This window comes from Cyrtonyx montezumae, unplaced genomic scaffold, assembly GCF_038088225.1.
Source record: "Cyrtonyx montezumae isolate F1298 unplaced genomic scaffold, pur_monq_1.0 scaffold_8, whole genome shotgun sequence".
In the NCBI taxonomy this organism is placed as follows: domain Eukaryota; kingdom Metazoa; phylum Chordata; class Aves; order Galliformes; family Odontophoridae; genus Cyrtonyx; species Cyrtonyx montezumae.
Genome location: NW_027072089.1, coordinates 113,128,008 through 113,146,333, shown reverse-complemented (window position 1 = coordinate 113,146,333; position 18,326 = coordinate 113,128,008). Strand labels below are relative to the sequence as shown.

At 42.7% G+C, this 18,326-nt stretch overlaps 1 protein-coding gene and 1 non-coding gene across 2 annotated transcripts; one reads left to right on the top strand and one right to left on the bottom strand.

Annotated features, from left to right (window-relative positions):
• Positions 1 to 3,786: 3,786 nt before the first annotated feature.
• TOMM7 (translocase of outer mitochondrial membrane 7) lies at positions 3,787 to 9,175 on the bottom strand. The gene is made up of 3 exons (XM_065752421.1): positions 9,060 to 9,175; positions 5,152 to 5,200; positions 3,787 to 4,006 (listed from the first exon to the last, which is right to left on the bottom strand). Exons 1-3 carry the CDS (start codon positions 9,160 to 9,162, stop codon positions 3,991 to 3,993), a joined length of 168 nt encoding a protein of 55 aa, XP_065608493.1. The 5' UTR covers positions 9,163 to 9,175; the 3' UTR covers positions 3,787 to 3,990.
• Positions 9,176 to 12,428: 3,253 nt separating this feature from the next.
• On the top strand, positions 12,429 to 12,516 carry LOC136059545 (small nucleolar RNA SNORD93). Its single transcript, XR_010623242.1, has one exon. It is a non-coding gene; the product is annotated as a small nucleolar RNA SNORD93 (small nucleolar RNA).
• The last annotated feature ends 5,810 nt before the right edge of the window (positions 12,517 to 18,326 follow it).

The following is an 18,326-nucleotide window of genomic DNA, read 5'->3' as shown; positions in this document are numbered from 1 at the left end:
AGAGGAGGGAGAAGCAATGGTTTTAGACACAGGCAACATGTGGGACTGCTGTTACAAAATGATGAAAGTTGCTCTGGTTTGCAGTGTTTACAAGTTTGAAAACCATACGATAAAAACTTTTGAGTTTTACTGATGACTTAATTATGAGAACAAAGTACCACACATCAAGACCAAAACAGCTCCCGAACTCACAAACCCCCCAGCATGACACACCAAGCATGGCAGGACTGCTGCTCCTTGTCTGATGTGCGTATTTGTCTTTCTCTCTCATGTTTTCCACTTCCAAAAATCCTGTCTGCATTTCCTTCCTTTATCCTCTTCTGATCAATCCTTTTCTTTACTCTTTTTTTCTCCCAGATTCTAACTTTCTGTTTTAGTTTTTCCTTAGCCTGACGTCTTGATCCCCATTTATTCTGTCAGCGTGACAGTGAATGAGATCTTCAGAAGACAGGACACTACAGTGCTCCCTGCCCACCACGTTTTCACCATACTCTGCTAGTTCCTCACACACAGCTAGGCTGGCAGAGGAAACAGACCAGTTCTTCATCCCTGGCTTAAGGACAATTCCCTATTCATAGCTGCTCTCCTCTGACACCAATCAAGCCAGTACCTCATGTCACTCTTGCACAACAAGGCCACAGTGGGGGGCAGCACCTTCTGGCACGGAGAAATCTTATCTTCCTCATCATTATCATCCTCATGAGGAGATGAGGTACAGTGCATGTTTCCCACACTAAAATCATTGTGTTGCCTTCATCTTTAGTAAGCAGCATAGTGAGCTATGGCAACTTTCGGTCTTCCTATGACTGGGCCAGAAGGAAACGTTCCCATATTTAAACTTGAATTCAGCTGTGGAATTCAGAGTATGATTCTCAGTAAACTAGCATCACTGACTTTATTCCAAATCAGAGTTCATAGTGATCTCAAAGGAGCGCACTGCAAGCTTCATTACTAAAAAGAATCTCAGCTTGGCTACAGAAGCCACTGATTCACACGACAGATATTTACTCAATAAAGTGATGCAAAACTTGAACAGTTCTGTGCTAGTGACTTTCCAGAACCATATTTGATTCTTTCAAAGAACAGTAATTGCAGTCACACAGCGATAGTGAGCGACCCAAAGTTTGCTATCCGCTGCGCTTGAAGTGAAATTCTGAAAGCGGGGACTGCATAAGCAATATTTATCCAATAATTCCAGGTCTTAAATTAAGCCAAACTACAACTACTTTTACAGGAAATCTTTAGCAGTGAGATCACAATCCAGCCTGCGCTCGATATATCCATGCTTACATATATACTGCTCAGAAAAGAGAAAAGAACACTTCCCAATTCTCTGCCTATTGCCAAATAGTGCAATTCTTGGAAAGCAGCCAGAGCAACCATGTGGTGGTTAAGACCCACAAACCACATCCGCAAATGTCTGACACTGAGAAGAGCATGTGAAATACACTTTTGCAGGTGTTTTGGAACATGCACAGTTGCATTTTGAGTCTTGCGTAGTCTTGTGGAATGCCAGTCAATTTGGAGAAACCCACACTGCTTGGCACTGAGAGCTTCTCTCTTACTATGGAATATCTATGGTTATGCCAACAGATGCAGTGAAAGGAAGTCATTCCTGATCATGATTAAAGCCACTCTGAAGTACCAACAGATTAATTCATCGTTACTGTAACAGGATCAGTTAAGACAAAGGGCTCTGAATTTTTACTCCTTCCATAATTACAGACGTACTAGCAGTTAAATTATTCTCGAGTTACCATTAGAAAAGCTGCAATACCTAAAGCAAACGGTCACAAAGGCGTTCTGCATTCAGTTCTTGCTCTTTGCCCATCAGTAATCTGCATTCATCTTTTATTCCACCATTCTGTGACATTTAATTATCCATCAATTGGACTTTAAGGAACATGCTGCCTTTTGTTGCCTCTTATTGTCTCCCCATCTCCCACTTCTTTTTTTTATTACTGTCTTTTAATTTATATCTTCTCTTGTCTCACTTCTCTTTTTTTTTCTTCATTTCCATGTGCCTCTAAGCATTTACCACTAATTCTGATAGCAGATGAGAAACTGAGGCATCTCCTACTCATGACTCAATGTAAAAACTGTCACAAAACCTGGGTTAAACTGATCTAGAATATTTTTTTCAGTGTTAACCAGGAGCAAACAAGGTTTTATTTTCTTAAATATTCCCGCACAAATAAAAACTAGCCCGTACAGTTGCAAAACAGAAAGAGCGTAACCCAACCAAATCAGCTTCCATTTTGACAGAAAAGAAACAGTTGTAATGGCAGTGCTTGAATTTCATTGCTGAAAGGAAGAACGTCAAGTGAAGCCAAAACTGTATTCCGAAGAGCAAGACTGGAATGAAACATATACCTAGTTTAATATAATTGTTATTCTTCCTTCAGTTGTACAATATAACTTCCACTGTATGCACACACACATATACACACAGTGATTATATCATGCATTCCCACCCTCACTCCCCATATTATGGAAAATTTCAATGGCACCTGAAGGTAAGTTCAGTAGAAAAGTGCACATCTTACTGCTTTTTGATTATCTGAATATGCTAGGAAAAATACATACACATATATATATCTAAACTCTTAAGATATCCAGAGATGAACAAATGTCAAATGCCATGTCTCCACTAAGCAACCAGCAGCAGAGCTTACTGACATTCAGCAGAGCTTACTCACATTCAGGCAGAAATCTTTCAAGATTATCAAAATATTTAGAACATCACCACCAAGCTGAGTGGTTCAGTTAACACTCTAGAGGGAAGGGATGACACCCAGAGCAACCTGAACAGGCTTGAGAAGTGGGCCCACACCAACCTCATGAAGCACAACAAAGACCACTACAAGGTCCTGCACCTGGGTTGGGGGAATCCCAAGCACAGATACAGGTTGGGCAGAGAATGGCTTGTGTGCAGCCCTGAGGAGAAGGATTCAGGAGTGTCAGTTTGGCAGAAAGGCTCAGCACGAGTGAGCAATGTGTGCTTGCAGCCTGGAAGGCCAACCATATCCTGCATCAAGATGCATCAAGAGAAGTGTGACCAACAGGTCAAGGGAGGTGATTCTGCCCCTCTATTCTGCTCTCAGGAGACCCCACCTGCAGTACTGTGTCCAGTTCTGGGGCTCCCAACACAAGAAGGACATTGAGCTGTTGGAATGGGTCCAGAGGAGGGCCACAAATATGATCAGAGGGCTGGAACACCTCCCCTACAGGGACAGAGAGAGAGCTGGGGCTCTTCAGCCTCCAGAAGAGAAGGATTTGGGGTGACCTTATTGTGGCCTTCCAGGGCCTGAAGGAGGCCTACAGGAAAGTTTGGGGGGATGCCTCTTTTAAGGGCATGTAAGGACAGGATGAGGGAAAAGTTTTAAACTGGAAGAGGGTAGATTTAGACTAGATATCAGGAAGAAATTCTTTACTGTGGGGGTGGTGAGACACTGGAACAGATTACCTAGAGAGGGGTTGTGGATGCCCCTCCCTGGTGGATGCAAAGCCAGGCTGGATGGGGCCCTGAGCAACCTAGTGTAGAGGGAGGTGTCCCTGTCTATAGCAGGGGGCTGGAACTAGATGATCTTAAAGGTCCCTTCCAACCCAAACCATTCTATGATTCTGATTCTGGTTATTATGAAGGAAAAATCTTTACCCAAAATTCATACTTCTTACGTTGATCCGAGAGGGTTGGATGTCACCAATTTACCAAAATAAATGGTTATCCTTTCTGTAACAAAGGAATTGTTATTACGTGCAATAAAGACTTGAAAACAACATGTATCCAGTTAAATCTGAATTTAATTACACCATCAAGCAAATAAGTTAGGTCCATATAAACTCAGTTTTGTTGTATGTACAATCTATGTCATTAGCAAGCTGACAGCATCAGCTGGTCTAAGTGTTCGCCTCATCCTCTGGAACGTACGAATCTTCAAACACTTTCTCTGCACATCAGCTGGTTCTAGAGCAGGACAGCAACATCTTTCATCCCCAAAGCAGACTAAAAGGGGAGGGGGGAGGAAAGGAAAGTCAGATTTGCAGTATGTTCTTGTTTTTAAATAGGTTTCTCTTAAAAGGGAAGTCAGAACAAACAGTTGAACCATTGAAACGAAGCTACCTGCCCAGAAAAAGGAGTACTCTGGGTCTAACCTGAAGCTTACTTCTGTTACCTGTACATACACTGTGGTATCAAATGCATACTTTACACTGTGCAGACATACCCAGTACCAGAAAAAAGCCTCAAGCTGCTAGTGAAACTCAACACAGAAACACTGCCAGTAAACAAATAACTTGAGCAAATGACACCTTAAGACATCAGATTTTACTGAAACCGTAACATGATCTTGACATATTATTCTCATATTTTCCACTGTTAGAAATAGCTCCTTTATATGGTGTGAGGAAAAAATAATTAATATATAACTTTGCAAACAGCACAGTCCAACAATTATTTGTCTTAGCAGTACCTGGCTCTGTGCTGTTATCAAATTTCAAGACCATTAAAAGAGCCACACTTCCTTCCAAATCTTAATTGTAGAAGTCTGACCCATGGAAACACTCCAGTAGAATTCAAATACCACAAGAATTCAAGTATTACTAATGGCAGGACATTGCAGCAGTGACAAACTCTCTCCTGACAAAGGGGCAATATGAACAAAAACATTCTGGTTCATCGCAGCAACAAAAACTGAAGGATTTATCTCTGTATTTAATGCAGTTTTTACACAGTTTTACTACCATATTTGCAAAGAAGGAAGGCAAATGGGTTTTGGTTTAAATTCCTGTTAGGAATCTAAGTAATTATTTTTAGGTGCAGACAGAAACTTGCATAAAGCACCTCTAAAACACATTACAAGGGCAGCTTCTACTCAAAAGGTACAGGAAGTCCTATATATAAAATCTGCACAAGATTTGGAACAAAACACTAATGCTTTTGGAAGAACTTGTGTTTTGCTATCTTTTCTAGATTTGATTTTAAAGAAAAAAAGAACCTCGACAAGCTATACTATTGCTCAAAACCAATTAAAAACAATGAATGAAAGTTACTTTCCCAGCTCCTGCTGTTCAGTATGAACAACCAGAGGTAGCAACAAAAACTGTGCCTATCAGCTGTGCTTGTGCATGTACTCTGGACCTGATACGTACCTCCAGATTGTTGGCTCGGGCATTCCTGGGTCTGCACCCCTCCTAAAACCTGAACAGAAATATACATTAGATAAATGTGTACATACACACACGTATGTTTAGACTTCTACACAGCTTACACAGCATGAAATTATCCCAGATTGAAATAAAAAGGGAGCAGGGAACCGCGACTTATGAAGTTGTAAACTCACCTCAGCAGGATCGTTAACATTATCAGGGTTAGAAAGCAGACAAAATGAACACAAATGTACCATTTCACATTTCCTTACTATGTGTTGTTGCTTTTTTAAACTCCTATCTATATCACTATCTGAATTAAAATTCAGGAACAATTAGCTGTGAGAGACAGTGGAAATTATTCACCATGAAGATCACAGCACGCATGCATACATACATACATAACCATCAATTCAAGTTTTAAATGTTGTTGAGAAAGCAACTGAATGAGACAGGAGCAACAGTGACACCTATAACTGGTATAAAAAACACACAGCGAGCCTTAACAGGCAATGTAATGAACTTAAGAGTACTATTTCAGTAACAGTTTATTTAATTTAGGGTGAAAGAATTCTAAATATTCAATTGATTAAACTTAGAACCTTTTGTTCTAACTGCCTTGCAGGGCAAGTTAATTACAAAGAGTTAATCTCCAGCTGATGACTTAAATACTGATTCACTAAGGCAAGTGTATGCTAGGTAAATAATTCAAGGTTCAGTTTATCAAACAGCTTTGCTTGCTGGACTGTAAATTTAGTCTTGAAGCACAATCATACATGATGTACAGCCTACTACAACTGCTTATAGAAATGGATGCTATATGGAAAATGCATTATTCCTCTCCCTTACAGATTATAAGTAATGACAGCCCATCTAAAACACAGGCCACAGAGGTTAATGGAAAAACTCCCATTAACTTGGCAGGCACGAGGCTACCCCTTTGAAGATAACCTTGTCTGACTCAAGACTATTAAATATTCTGACCTGCTGCCTTTTGTTGCCATGCTTTACAGCAAAATTATGGTAAAATTCATGAAGTCGTATTGGCAGTCACACTACATGTGTGTGTGTGACACTGATTTAGGAAACATTTTGGCCCATTTTCCCCAGTACTATTACATAAGCAATCCAGTTTCACAGAACTGTGATGGTCTACTATACATACCTAATGCAAGGGCAGCTACTTCAAAGCAAAGCATAGCAATACCTGACCAAGAACTTGCAATTGCGCATAGCAGACTCCCTCACAGAATGACAAAATCGTAGGGGTTGGAAGGGACCTCTAGAGATCATGGAGACCAACCCCCTGCCAAAGCAGCTCCCTAGCCCAGGTTGCACAGGTAGGCGTCCAGGCGGGTCTGGAACGTCTCCAGAGAAGGAGACTCCACCACCTCTCTGTGCAGCTGTGCCACTGCTCCGTCACTGCACTGTGGAGAAGTTTCCACGCACTTTTGTGCAGAACTTCCTATGCTTCAGTTTGTGGCCATTTCTCCTCGTCCCATCACCACACAATGCTGAGAAGAGTCCAGCCTTGTCCCTTTGCCTCCCACTCCTTAGATATTTGTAGATCAGATCCCCTCTGAGTCTTCTTTTTTCAATGCTGAACAGACCCAGCTCTCTCAGCCTTTCCTCATAAGAGAGGTGTTCCATGCCCCTTATCATCTTTGTGGCCCTCCACTGGACTCTTTCAAGGAGATCCCTGTCTTTTTTGTACTGGGGAGCCCAGAACTGGACACAATATTCTAGGTGAGGCCTCACCAGGGCAGAGTAGAGAGGGAGGATCACCTCCTTTGACCTGCTGGTCACACTCTTTTTAATGCACCCCAGGATGCTTACTGGCTGGAGGGCCGTGCCCAGAGGGTAGTAGTTAATGGAGTTAAGTCCAGCTGGCGTCCTGTTACGAGTGGTGTCCCCCAAGGGTCAGTTTTGGGGCCCATTTTGTTTAATATCTTTATTGATGACCTAGATGAGGGAATTGAGTGTACCCTCAGTAAGTTTGCAGATGACACCAAGTTGGGAGGATGTGTCAAACTGCCTGAGGGTAGGGAGGCCCTTCAGAGAGATTTGGATAGGCTGAACAGCTGGGCTGAGCTCAATGGGATGAGGTTCAATAAGGCCAAGTGCCGGGTCCTGCACTTTGGCCACAATAACCCCATGCAATGCTATAGGCTTGGGGCAGAATGGCTTGAAGAATGTAGAGAGGAAAAGGACCTGGGGGTGTTGGTTGATGCTCGGCCTAACATGAGCCGGCAGTGTGCCCAGGTGGCCAAGAAGGCCAACAGCATCCTGGCCTGTATTAGAAATGGTGTAGCCAGCAGGAGCAGGGAGGTGATCATCCCCCTGTACTCAGCTCTGGTACGGCCGCACCTCGAGTACTGTGTTCAGTTTTGGGCCCCTCACTACAAGAAGGACATTGAGGCCCTGGAGCGTGTTCAGAGAAGGGCAACAAAACTGGTGAGGGGTCTGGAGCACAAGTCTTATGAGGAGCGGCTGAGGGAGCTGGGATTGTTTAGTCTGGAGAAGAGGAGGCTCAGAGGAGACCTTATTGCACTCTACCACTTCCTGAAGGGGGGTTGTGGTGAGGAGGGGGTGGGCCTCTTCTCCCTGATAACTAATGACAGGATGAGAGGGAATGGCCACAAGTTGCACCGGGGAAGATTTAGATTAGACCTGAGGAAACACTTTTTCTCTGAAAGAGTGGTCAGGCACTGGAATGGCCTGCCCAGGGAGGTGGTTGAGGCACCATCCCTAGCGCTGTTCAAGAAGTGTTTAGAGGAGGTGCTAAGGGATTTGGTTTAGTAGTTGGGTAGGGATAGTGATAGGAGGATGGTTGGACTAGATCATCTTGTAGGTCCTTTCCAACCTTATGAACCTATGAACCTATGAATATCACTGGCCTTCCTAGCCACAAGGGCACACTGCTGGCTCATGGCCAGCCTGTCATCCACCAGGACACCCAGGTCCCTCTCCTCAAGAGGTCCTCTCCAACACGTCATCCCCCAACCTGTACTGGTGCACGTGGTTACTTGTCCCTAGGTGCAAGACTCCACACTTGGTCTTGTTAAGCTTCACCTGGGTCCTTTCTGCCCAACTCTCCAGCCTGTCCAGGTCTTGCAGAATGGCATTCTGGTGTGTCAGCCATTCCTCCCAGCTTTGTACCATCAGCAAACTTGCTGAAGGTGGACTCCATCCCCTCACCAAGGTCACTGATGATGATACTGAACAGGACTGGACCCAGCACCCCCTCAGGAACACCACTAAGTACAGGCCTCCAACCGGACTCCGTGCCACTGATCACATCTGTATCCCAAACATCCCACCCCCACCTTGGTCTTTCAGAGAAAGTTCAAACAAGCTTCCGAAAATCCGACTGAAACATTTCATCGGCTACTGTGAATTTCATATATATGAGACAATGGAGATGCCTAACTCGAATGAGCAGCACCGAGTAACGCCTGGAGAAGAGGGCTCGGTTCTGCATACTCCTGGGTGCATGCCTGACAGCGGGCATCCTGACAGCGCAAACACAGGGCGCCGGCACCAAGCAAACCTCCCCCGTGTTATGTAACTCGCTGCAAGCGCTCACCCACCCCTGCGGGAGCCAAGGCAGCTCGCCCGCCCAACAACCATCGATATAACCCAGAAACTAAGGACGAGGACGCGATGAAGACCTTAAACCTAACGCGGGAGAGTTCAAAGTGACCTCTATTACTCCTTAAATCCCGACGGCTCTATCAGCCCGCCCCTCGCACCACCCCCTGCCCCATTCTTAGCGCATGCGCATTGAGCTCAGCGCGGAGGGGGCGCCCCCGCGCACGCACGTGTCCTTCCCCTCCCCCCCCCCCCCCCCCCCCCCCCCCCCCCGTGGCCGCTCGTCCCGGCCGTCCCCGCCTGACTGCCGGCGCACTGACCTAGGTAGAGCACGACCGGGATGAAGCCCCATCGGATGGCGAACTGGCCGCCCTTGAAGAGCTGCTGCAGCCGCTGCTTGGCCTCCTTGCTGAGCTTCGGCATGCTGGCGGCGGGCAGAGGGGAGCGGCCCTCCCGCGGACGTCAGTGGGCGGGACGCCCTTCCGGGGGCGGCGGGCCGGGCTGTGTCCGAGGGCAGATAGGGGCCGAGGCCGCGGGCCGCTGGTCAGCCCCGCCGAGGCTGCAGCGGGTAAGTGAAGGGCGGAGGTGTAGCGTAGCGCTTCCGGTTGGGGGGGGGGGAGGCCGGAAGCGGCTCTCGCGTTGCCCGCCTTCCGTGTCACGTGGCCTGGAGGGGCAGCGGCTGGAGGGGCGGTGCGTGGGGGGCGTGAGGGACTTAGCCGAGGAGTGGTGGCTTGTGGCAGTGCGGAAATGCGCGTAGTTCCTTATAGAGGAACATTAAGGTTGGAAAAGGCCGCTGAGATCATCTAGTCCCATCCCATCCCCGCTGTCCGTGTCCCTCCGTGCCACATCCATGCGTTTCTGGAACACTTCCAGCGGCCTCACCGCCTCCCCGGGCAGCCTGTACCAGGGCATCCCCGCTCTGAAAATACTTACTCAGAAAGGTTGGAGAAGACCTACAAGATCATCCAGGCCAGCAGTCCACCCATCACCAATAGCTCTCACTGAACCGTGTTCCTCAACACAACGTTCCTTGAATACCTACAGGTTCTGTGGCTCCACCACCTCCCTGAGCAGCACATTCTGGCACCTGACCACACATTCAGAGAAGTATTTCCTAACATCCAGTCTGACTCTCCCCTGGCACAACTTAAAGCTATTCCCTCTCGTCCTATCAGTAGAAGAGGACAATCCCCAGCTCACTACATCCTTCCTTCAGGTAGTTATAGAGAGCAATAAGCTGTCCCCTGAACCTCCTCCAGACTGGACAATCCCATATGTCCAAACTGTTTTGTTTATGATCACAGTTTACCAACCAGACACAGTGCAAGTTCTGCATACATTATGTGCTGGTTTGCCTAAGGCAACAGATGACTTGCAGTTCTGTAGCTCACTTGTCACATTGACAAAAGGTCAATGCTTTTAAGGTTATAAAAAAGAATACAAATCCCAAACTATAATAAATATCACTTACATAGCTTTTTCCATATTTATTCTTCCAGTGCATATTCTGCTCTTAAGAGCTGATGAAGATATGAGACAGGTGTGTCTTGGTGATGGGATGACAAACTTGCTGTCTGTCAAGGTATAGAATGCACAAACAGCTCACAAAACCAGTGCATATGTGCTGTGCTTACCTATGCATTAAACAGGATGGAAAACATAAGTATTACATGGTTACATATCTAATGATGTCTAACAGCTAAAGCTGAGGCTTGGAGTCCACAAGTGGCTTCTTTGTCAGCTGAACAGCTTATCCCTGTTGGGATTAGGCACTGGTGTCATAGTGTGGTAAGTGAACATCAGTAGGAAACGATGGTGAGTCTACATGTTCTCAAAAACAGTATGCCTTCATACATTCTCAGGTTGTAGGGGCCAACAAAATGTTCTCTAAATAATGCCAGCCATAGAGGCACTTATTGTGTCGATCAAATTTGTTTGTTACGCTTGATGAGGATTGCTAACAGTTGACTCTGCAGCAGGTAAGCTGCTGGGATAGGTAAAAAAATACTGGTAATACTTCCTTTCACTTCAAAAAGGAAAGTGTTCCTAATACAGTCTTGCAGTCTAAGTTTTTTCCAGTTGTTAAGCAAACACGATTTTGTTATTGTTGTCAGATTAATGAAGCACTGTCAGTAACAAATCCAGAATTTGGGAAACGTATTAATGAAGATTTTTTTGTGGCAATCTTAGGCAGCTAATAATGCAGACACTTCACCCACACAAGACACAACTGCTTCTGAAGTGCTCTGTCAGTTGTTGTTTTTTCTAGTTAGTGTTAAAGGTGATTTTGTACTTACCAAGGTGGTCACACATTCCTGCTTTGTCTTATCTAGCTTGGCACTTGTGCATCAGTACGTTGCTGTATTTCCACTCCTGAAGTTGAGTACTATATGCCTGTTGTTACTTTTACTTTTATTTTTTTCAGTGATCTTTTATTGAAGCTGGGAGTTTGAAGTAACAAGACTTTCTGTTAGTAGGTTTACATTAACTTTCCTTCTTTTTTTTTTATCTGTCACTGTTGCCAAACCTTTCAAAGTAGTATTCATGCATAGAATTGTGCAAACATTCAAAATGACAAATCTCCCATTGTTCTAAACTATTAGAGTGCAAATGCCACATTCACTTGTCAGTAAAGGCTTCTCATGTTCAGCTTAAAAGTGGCTTCTTCCCTCCCAAGAACAACTTTTATAAAATACTCTTTAAAGACCATGAATCATGTAGTACCATAATTCATTTGTGACTGCCTCACCCATTGCATAGATGCAAATTTAGATCTTTCCAGTTCTTGCCTCTGAGGTTGCCAGAATCACATTTGGTGGATTTTTATGGGGTGTTCTGGGCACTAGGTCATAGTGAAGAAGTTCTGCAGTAGTTTGTAGTTCAGATCTTTTATTTTCTGTGATTGTTTTATAGAATATTATAGTTGTTTCTTTAAGAATTAAATAGATAGTCCTGTTTGTCTGCACACAGAATTATTTAAATAAGTTCTCCTTTTGCTGATTTCATTTCCATTCACCTATGCCAACACAGGAGCTGTATTGCTTGGGGTTAAATATGTTCTTAACTTAGCATAATTTCAAAACATACTTGAAATATAGAGCAGAGATGCATATAAAATGTTTCTATCTGGATTACTCTCTCTTTTGTATGGTTTTCTGTGTGATACTCAGTTGGCTCTACTGTGGCCACTGTAGGGTATCAGATATCGGCCTTGTAGAGAGATCTCAACAGATAAGGGCTGGCAATAATCAACCACATGAAGTTTAACAAGAGCAAGTACTGCATTCTGTACCTGGACTGGGGCAATCCTGGCTGTACATGCAGTCTGAGGGATGAGGGGATTGAGATTTAATGTTGAGTTGAGTGCAAACACAATAGTGATGTTATTTTTCATTCCAGCTCCTGAAGCCAGTGAAAGGAGAAACAGCAGTCTGAGGTGAAACCACATTCAACAAAACCTCATCAAATGGTTTCAGGGATGTCTGAAAAGAAGAATTGTTGTGCTTAAAATTGAGTATTATCTGCTACACAACTTTATTTTCATTTGAAACCTGACTGTCCCATTCTCCCCGTCTTCATTTAAGAATGAAAATGACATGTTAGGTTAAAGATACTGCTACCTTTTTCTATAAGTAGTTACTCTAAAAATATAACGGTTCTTCCATGCACATTGGTATGATTGAGGTATTTGGCCAGGGATGAAAACAGTCATCTGATTACTTGCATACTTACAGTGATATGCAGAAGTCTGATGGATTAAAGGATTTTCTGAGGCCAAAACTAATATCCATGTTCACTCATTCTTTGTTTTTAAATTAAGTTTTGGTTGTGGTGTGTTTTTTTTTTTAAGCATCAATAGCTTTAGAAAGGTTTTCCTCAAAAGACATTTGAATGCACACTTTTTAATTGTCAGCCAATCTCATCTAGAGATAAAATCTGTAAAGATTTTGTAGGATTTAAAAGATCTGCCTGCTTTAGGCGGATTCTTACTCTGATTGAAACAAATGAGGAAAAAAGTGATGGCATTCCAATTTCTGAAACAGTCTTCGCTCTTACTGTACTTGTTGTTTATACCAATTCCAACCTTAGTGCTTTGAACTAAGGTTAGGCAACCTTAAAACGGAGAATGTAAGGTCTCTGTCATCAGTTTATACAAAAGTGAAATATTTCTCCTTGGTATAGAATATGGAACTGGTGCATCTGAAAAATAGAAGTTGTAATTTAAATTCATATACAACTTCCTTTTTTCAAAGCATCTTCTCTCAGCATTGACATATTGACAGCCTGAGACACTTATCTGTAATGTTCTCTTCAACCCTTTCCAGTAACGCATAGAGCACTGTCACCTTTTGGGAAAATACTCACCAGTGTTTCAGTGTAGCAATACTGTTGATTTTCAGCTGGGATTATTAAAAAACTTTGACTGCTGATCTATAAAGGCAAAAATCAAGACATGCTGGATACTGAGGTTATTTTTTCAATCCAGTGGAGGAGGCTGATTTGTAGCAACAGTGCATATGGCACTGATTAATGAGATTTGAGTAGACTTTGGTGCAGCTTTCTGCCTAAAGAAGAAAAAAAGTAACATCAGATTTGCTGTGTGCCCTTCACTGCTTCCTGTAAAATGTTATATGTACTCTTGAAGTTTTTATTTTGATTGATAATAATTTCTGCAATAATTATATCGAAGGCATTGGACATTCAAGCAACTTTTGGAAGGTCCTTATGTTCTGTATTATAAAGTCTGTTAGCCATACTTGGCACAGACTACAAATCTGACCCGAATTTTGAATAATTTAAAGGGTCAAAATAAAATTATTGTTCTGTAATACTTTTTATTCTTTACATTTATTCAAGTGTGCATTAACTGTACATCCAAAGAAATTGCATTTTACTCCTTCATTTTAGGTTTAAGCAGGAGTCACAGGAGGTTAAATGCTGTTAAGTGTAACGAGGCATGAAGATGACAAGAAAAATGAACCAGAGGTGCCTTATCTCCCAGTTCACCATGGTACAGATTTTATATTCCAGACACAAATGTCACCTTGGGATTGAAACCATACTACACCAGTCTACGTAAGTATTTTTTTCCAATTACCATCCTGCTTTAAATATAGAAAATGAGTCCTCTTGAGTTAAGAAATGCATTAATTGCACGTGGGATTTGTGAAGGAAAGTTCTCTCTAAAATAAACAGCAGTAGAAGTTGGTCTTTCACATATTAGGAAGAAAACCTGCTTCTAGTGAGAGAATGCCAGACTAGACTGATAGCAGTCTCTTTTATGACATTGTTACTGGGCTGTCATGTATAGCACAGTAGCTTGTAATTGTTAATTGTATCGTAGCAAAATACTTTTCTGTAGTTTTTCTATTATCCTTAACCATGCTCAGAAGGTTACTTCTCACGTGTATGTTAGTTCTGGCAGCTGCTTGATATGAACAATATGCTGGTGGGCTTTTGGAAGCCTGAAGAACAGGAATCAGGCAGAGAGCCTGCACGAGTCTTTAAAAAAGGTATTTACAAATTATTTATCTATTATTAAAAATAAATAAATAAATGCTATCTAAAGGTCTCAATTAATAAACTGTGTCAGGCTCTGTGAATTCAGTTTCCCTTCTTCGTTGCACAAAGATAACATTGATTCAAAATTTATTAGCATTGTTTCATTAATACCAGTGGAGGGCAGACTTGAACTGGAAACTATTTTTGCTACTTTGATTTCTTGAACATAAAATACGAGATAGTCCCTCAAGCTCAGAGCTGATGGCAATCTCATCACTGCTCCACGATTCTAATTACTCTTGTGCTGGATAAAAGCTTCTTTACAATTGCTGTTTAACAAAGTGAGTGTTTTGCTGTGACAAAGAAAAAAAATAGTGAGAGTTTTAATAAAAATGGTAATAGGAATGTGGATGAGTCAGTTTATTAGCAGCTGTGTGATGTTCCCCGGGGAGAATCAGCACTGCTGAGCAATTAATCGTGGATATCTTAAAATGGTTTTTAAAAGTGAGTGAATAGCATTATCCCCAATTTACAGATGAGGAAACTAAGGAATAGGGAAGTAGTCTTGCAAGGTGTCTGTCGAGGTGACCCACAGAGACAAGAACAAAATCCAAATTTCTGTGATCTAGACCAGTCCTCAAGCACACCTTTTTGCACAAATGGAGGCAGGGCAAACTGTTGCAAACGTTTTGGAAATGATGCAGTCCAAATTGCTGAGGAGCAGCTTACACTAGTGGAACAGACAGATAACCTGAGAGGCTCCCAAGAAGAATACTGTCCTCAGGAAGTTAGGTGGAGGTCAGAGCAAGGGGGCAAAAATCTGCATTAAAAATAATGTGGTGTTATTAAAATAAGTATTCTGCATTTTAGTATACATTTGTCATCAAGTTAGATTGTACTTTCTCCAAGGAAGGAGCCTTTCTATGTAGGCCTTCAAAGCCATTCCAATTTCAGTACTAGGAAATGCGTAGCTAAAATGTCCATTTGTGTACAGATGAAGGATTAAGATGCTGAAAAATCATTCCTCCTCTCTCATCATCTTAAATTATGAGCAAAACATGAGGCTTCCTAAGAATTCACCAAGCCCACTGTATCTATGATCAGTAACACTCATGGGGTTTGAGTGCTGTCCTTCACTGAAACACTACGCTGAATAACTAAATACAGTCACTAATTTTATTTGATTAAATATACATATTCCACTTTCACTGTATGCTCTTATGAAATCATTACTCATTATAACAGCTTTTAAAAGCATAAAATGGCTCTGCCTTTTTTTTTTTTTTTTTTTTAAATCAGCCTTAGCTTATAGATTGTTCTTTCCCTTTCTGGAATGGGCTGGAGGCACACTGCTACAAAGCCTCCCATTTCTAAGACTTGGGTAAGACATACCACAGAACATTTGGTGTGACATATTAAAAATTCCATGGAGTGAGCAAGCACTTTGCATATTGCATTTTCCCCCTTATTCTTCTTATTGCCAGTTTGCAGCGGGCAGCATGCTGGTGGTGTGAATTAGTCACTAGTTTATGACTGAGGAGAAGGACCATGTGAAAAATTGTAAGTTAGAATGCAAGGAAGTGGACACATGCCATTCAGCCTGAAATCCTGCATAACCTGTTACCATCTTTGCTTTATTTCCAAACAAATCCTGTTAAAACAGGAGTCAGAAATATACGGCAGGGATTTAAAGTACATTGTGGCAATTATCCCAAAGCATTGGGATATCCCATGTATTACATTACATTCAAGCAGGTTGAAGATTTCTCTGTGCTCTTTAAAATTCTACGCCTCAGGAAGAGTTGACGTCTCCAAGTACCGCTTTCTATAGCTCACAGAGGCCTGAAAATGCAATTCAAAAGGGAAGAGATTTGTTTTCTCTTCTGTACAAGGTAAACTCTCCTCTTCTCCAAGTGACCACTAGTTGAAGGCATTTTACTTACAAACTGATTTGGCAGAAAACCACTGTGCCTATTAACTCAGCAGGAAGCAAGGAAGATCACGGTTCAACTGATTAAAACTGCTGCTTTAGGAAATGAGTTTTCCAACGTTCGACCTCGTTAATTCATCCCTAATTATAAATTTCTATCTGTAAGTTTCCAAAAAAACAGTTTAATGCTCTCAGGGCAAATGCTATGATTTAGGGCAGTATACACTTAATAATACCATCTTTTCAGTGCAGAATTAAACCTTAACTCCAGCAAACCACCAATGTCTTTCAGTATTTTTTGGATTTACTCTATTGCAGTATGCAGAAATCTTTAGCTTGTGTGGTTAAGCTCGTTTCTTAGACTTTCAGCAGAAAGAAGTCCCTTCGTGCTCAGTGCAGAAGTACAATACAACAGAACAAATACATTCTGTAGGTGGAGAGAAGAGCTGTGGGTTCGTAGCAAGGACAGCATCCATCTGTCCCAGATAAATCTAAGCCCATCTTCCCAGCTTCTAGGTACCTTTGTTCACCTTTTGCTCCATGACAAAACCAGAAACTCCTTGACAAAATTCCTTCTGGATTATAAACGTAGACAAATCCATTCTGCATTCTTGAAGTTTTTGTGGCAGATAGCTTGTAAGATGTAAGTATAAATATCACATACAAATACTTAGGTCTTGAGAAAGCAATTATGTGATGTAAAATGTATGTGAAAATTAACATTGCCCTGAACATGGGGAAAAATAAAAGGATAGTTCCACAGCAGCAGCTGTATCTGCTCCATACACTGAGTTAGAGGAGACTTTTACCTTAATGTTGTTATCTCTGTAGCTTATTACATCTTAAAATCAGTGAGGTTCCAATCTACTGAAATCAGATATTTCTGTGCTGTCCTAGAGCAAACTTTTCTGGCTGCAGTTTTTGTGAAGAGAATGTAGCAGCTAAATGGTTGAACCATTAATTCTTCCATTTTCCATCTATGGTTTTGAGTCTTCTGTGTCAAGTGGAAATGATATCTCCTTGTCCTCCATGTACTGGGGGTATATGTGTCAGTGACACGTTTTCACCTCTAGCTCAAGGCAGCGGGACATGTTCTCACCTTCTAACAACTAAATGCTATCAGGTCTCTCCCCTTCTCTACAGAATGCCTCACACTAATCACCAGTTTTTGTTCACGACAGCAGGGAGCAATGCTCATCAAACACACTGCCTACAGCACGCAGTCTGACACACTGGACTAATAACAGCTTTCCTATCACCACAAAATATCAATCCACGTGTGGCATCCAGTACGGAGCCAACCAACGTGAGCTACACAGCCACACGTCTGCACACACCTGTTCACATTGGTGGCACCAGGAGAGGACAGACAGCAAAGCAGCCTTCCACAAACAGCACACACAGTGCAAAGCGGACAAGTTTCCTTCTCTGTCAGCTCTATAATTGCTGTCATTAACACTGAGCACTACGACTGCAAAACTTTAACTCCACTAATGTAGAGGAATAGCTTATGAAGTTAAAAATAGTTCATTTTATTAAGTAGCTAACAAGTGTTTCCCTTTTGTTGTATATTCCATATAATTCTATATAGGTATTGGTTGTTTCCTTGTTCTTTTTAAGATAATTCAGCTGCCTTATACATAATGTCTAACCTAAATCTCCCCTCTTCTAGTTTAAAGCTGTTAATAAAAGAAGGGCCCAGCCCTGCTGTCCTGCTTTGCAATGTGAGCCCAGATAAGGAAAGCTGCAATAAATAAGTAAAGGGAAGCTCACTGCAAGCACATCCTCACAGCACAGCAGACAGTGTGGAGGCTTCTGTTACAGCTGAAGGCTCACAGAAATTTCATCTCTTGTGATAATTAGAAGCTGACAGGAGATGAGCCCACACCTCACGACGCACCAAGCTCTTCTCCCCAACACAAGGGTCGGCTGCACCCTGGCCACCCCACTGAAGCCCTGAGGTGCCCCTAGGGCTTGCAGTGTGTAGTAGGGCATACGTGAGCCCTCCCTGTCCCCACAGAGCAGTGGGTGCCATGCTTTGTGGCTGGAGTGCCACGCTTCAGCCTTTGGATGTGCACTGCCATACTGCTGTGCTGAGCGACCACCTTGAAAATCGTTTGCCTGTAGTGCTGGTCTCACCACCCCCCTTTCCTGT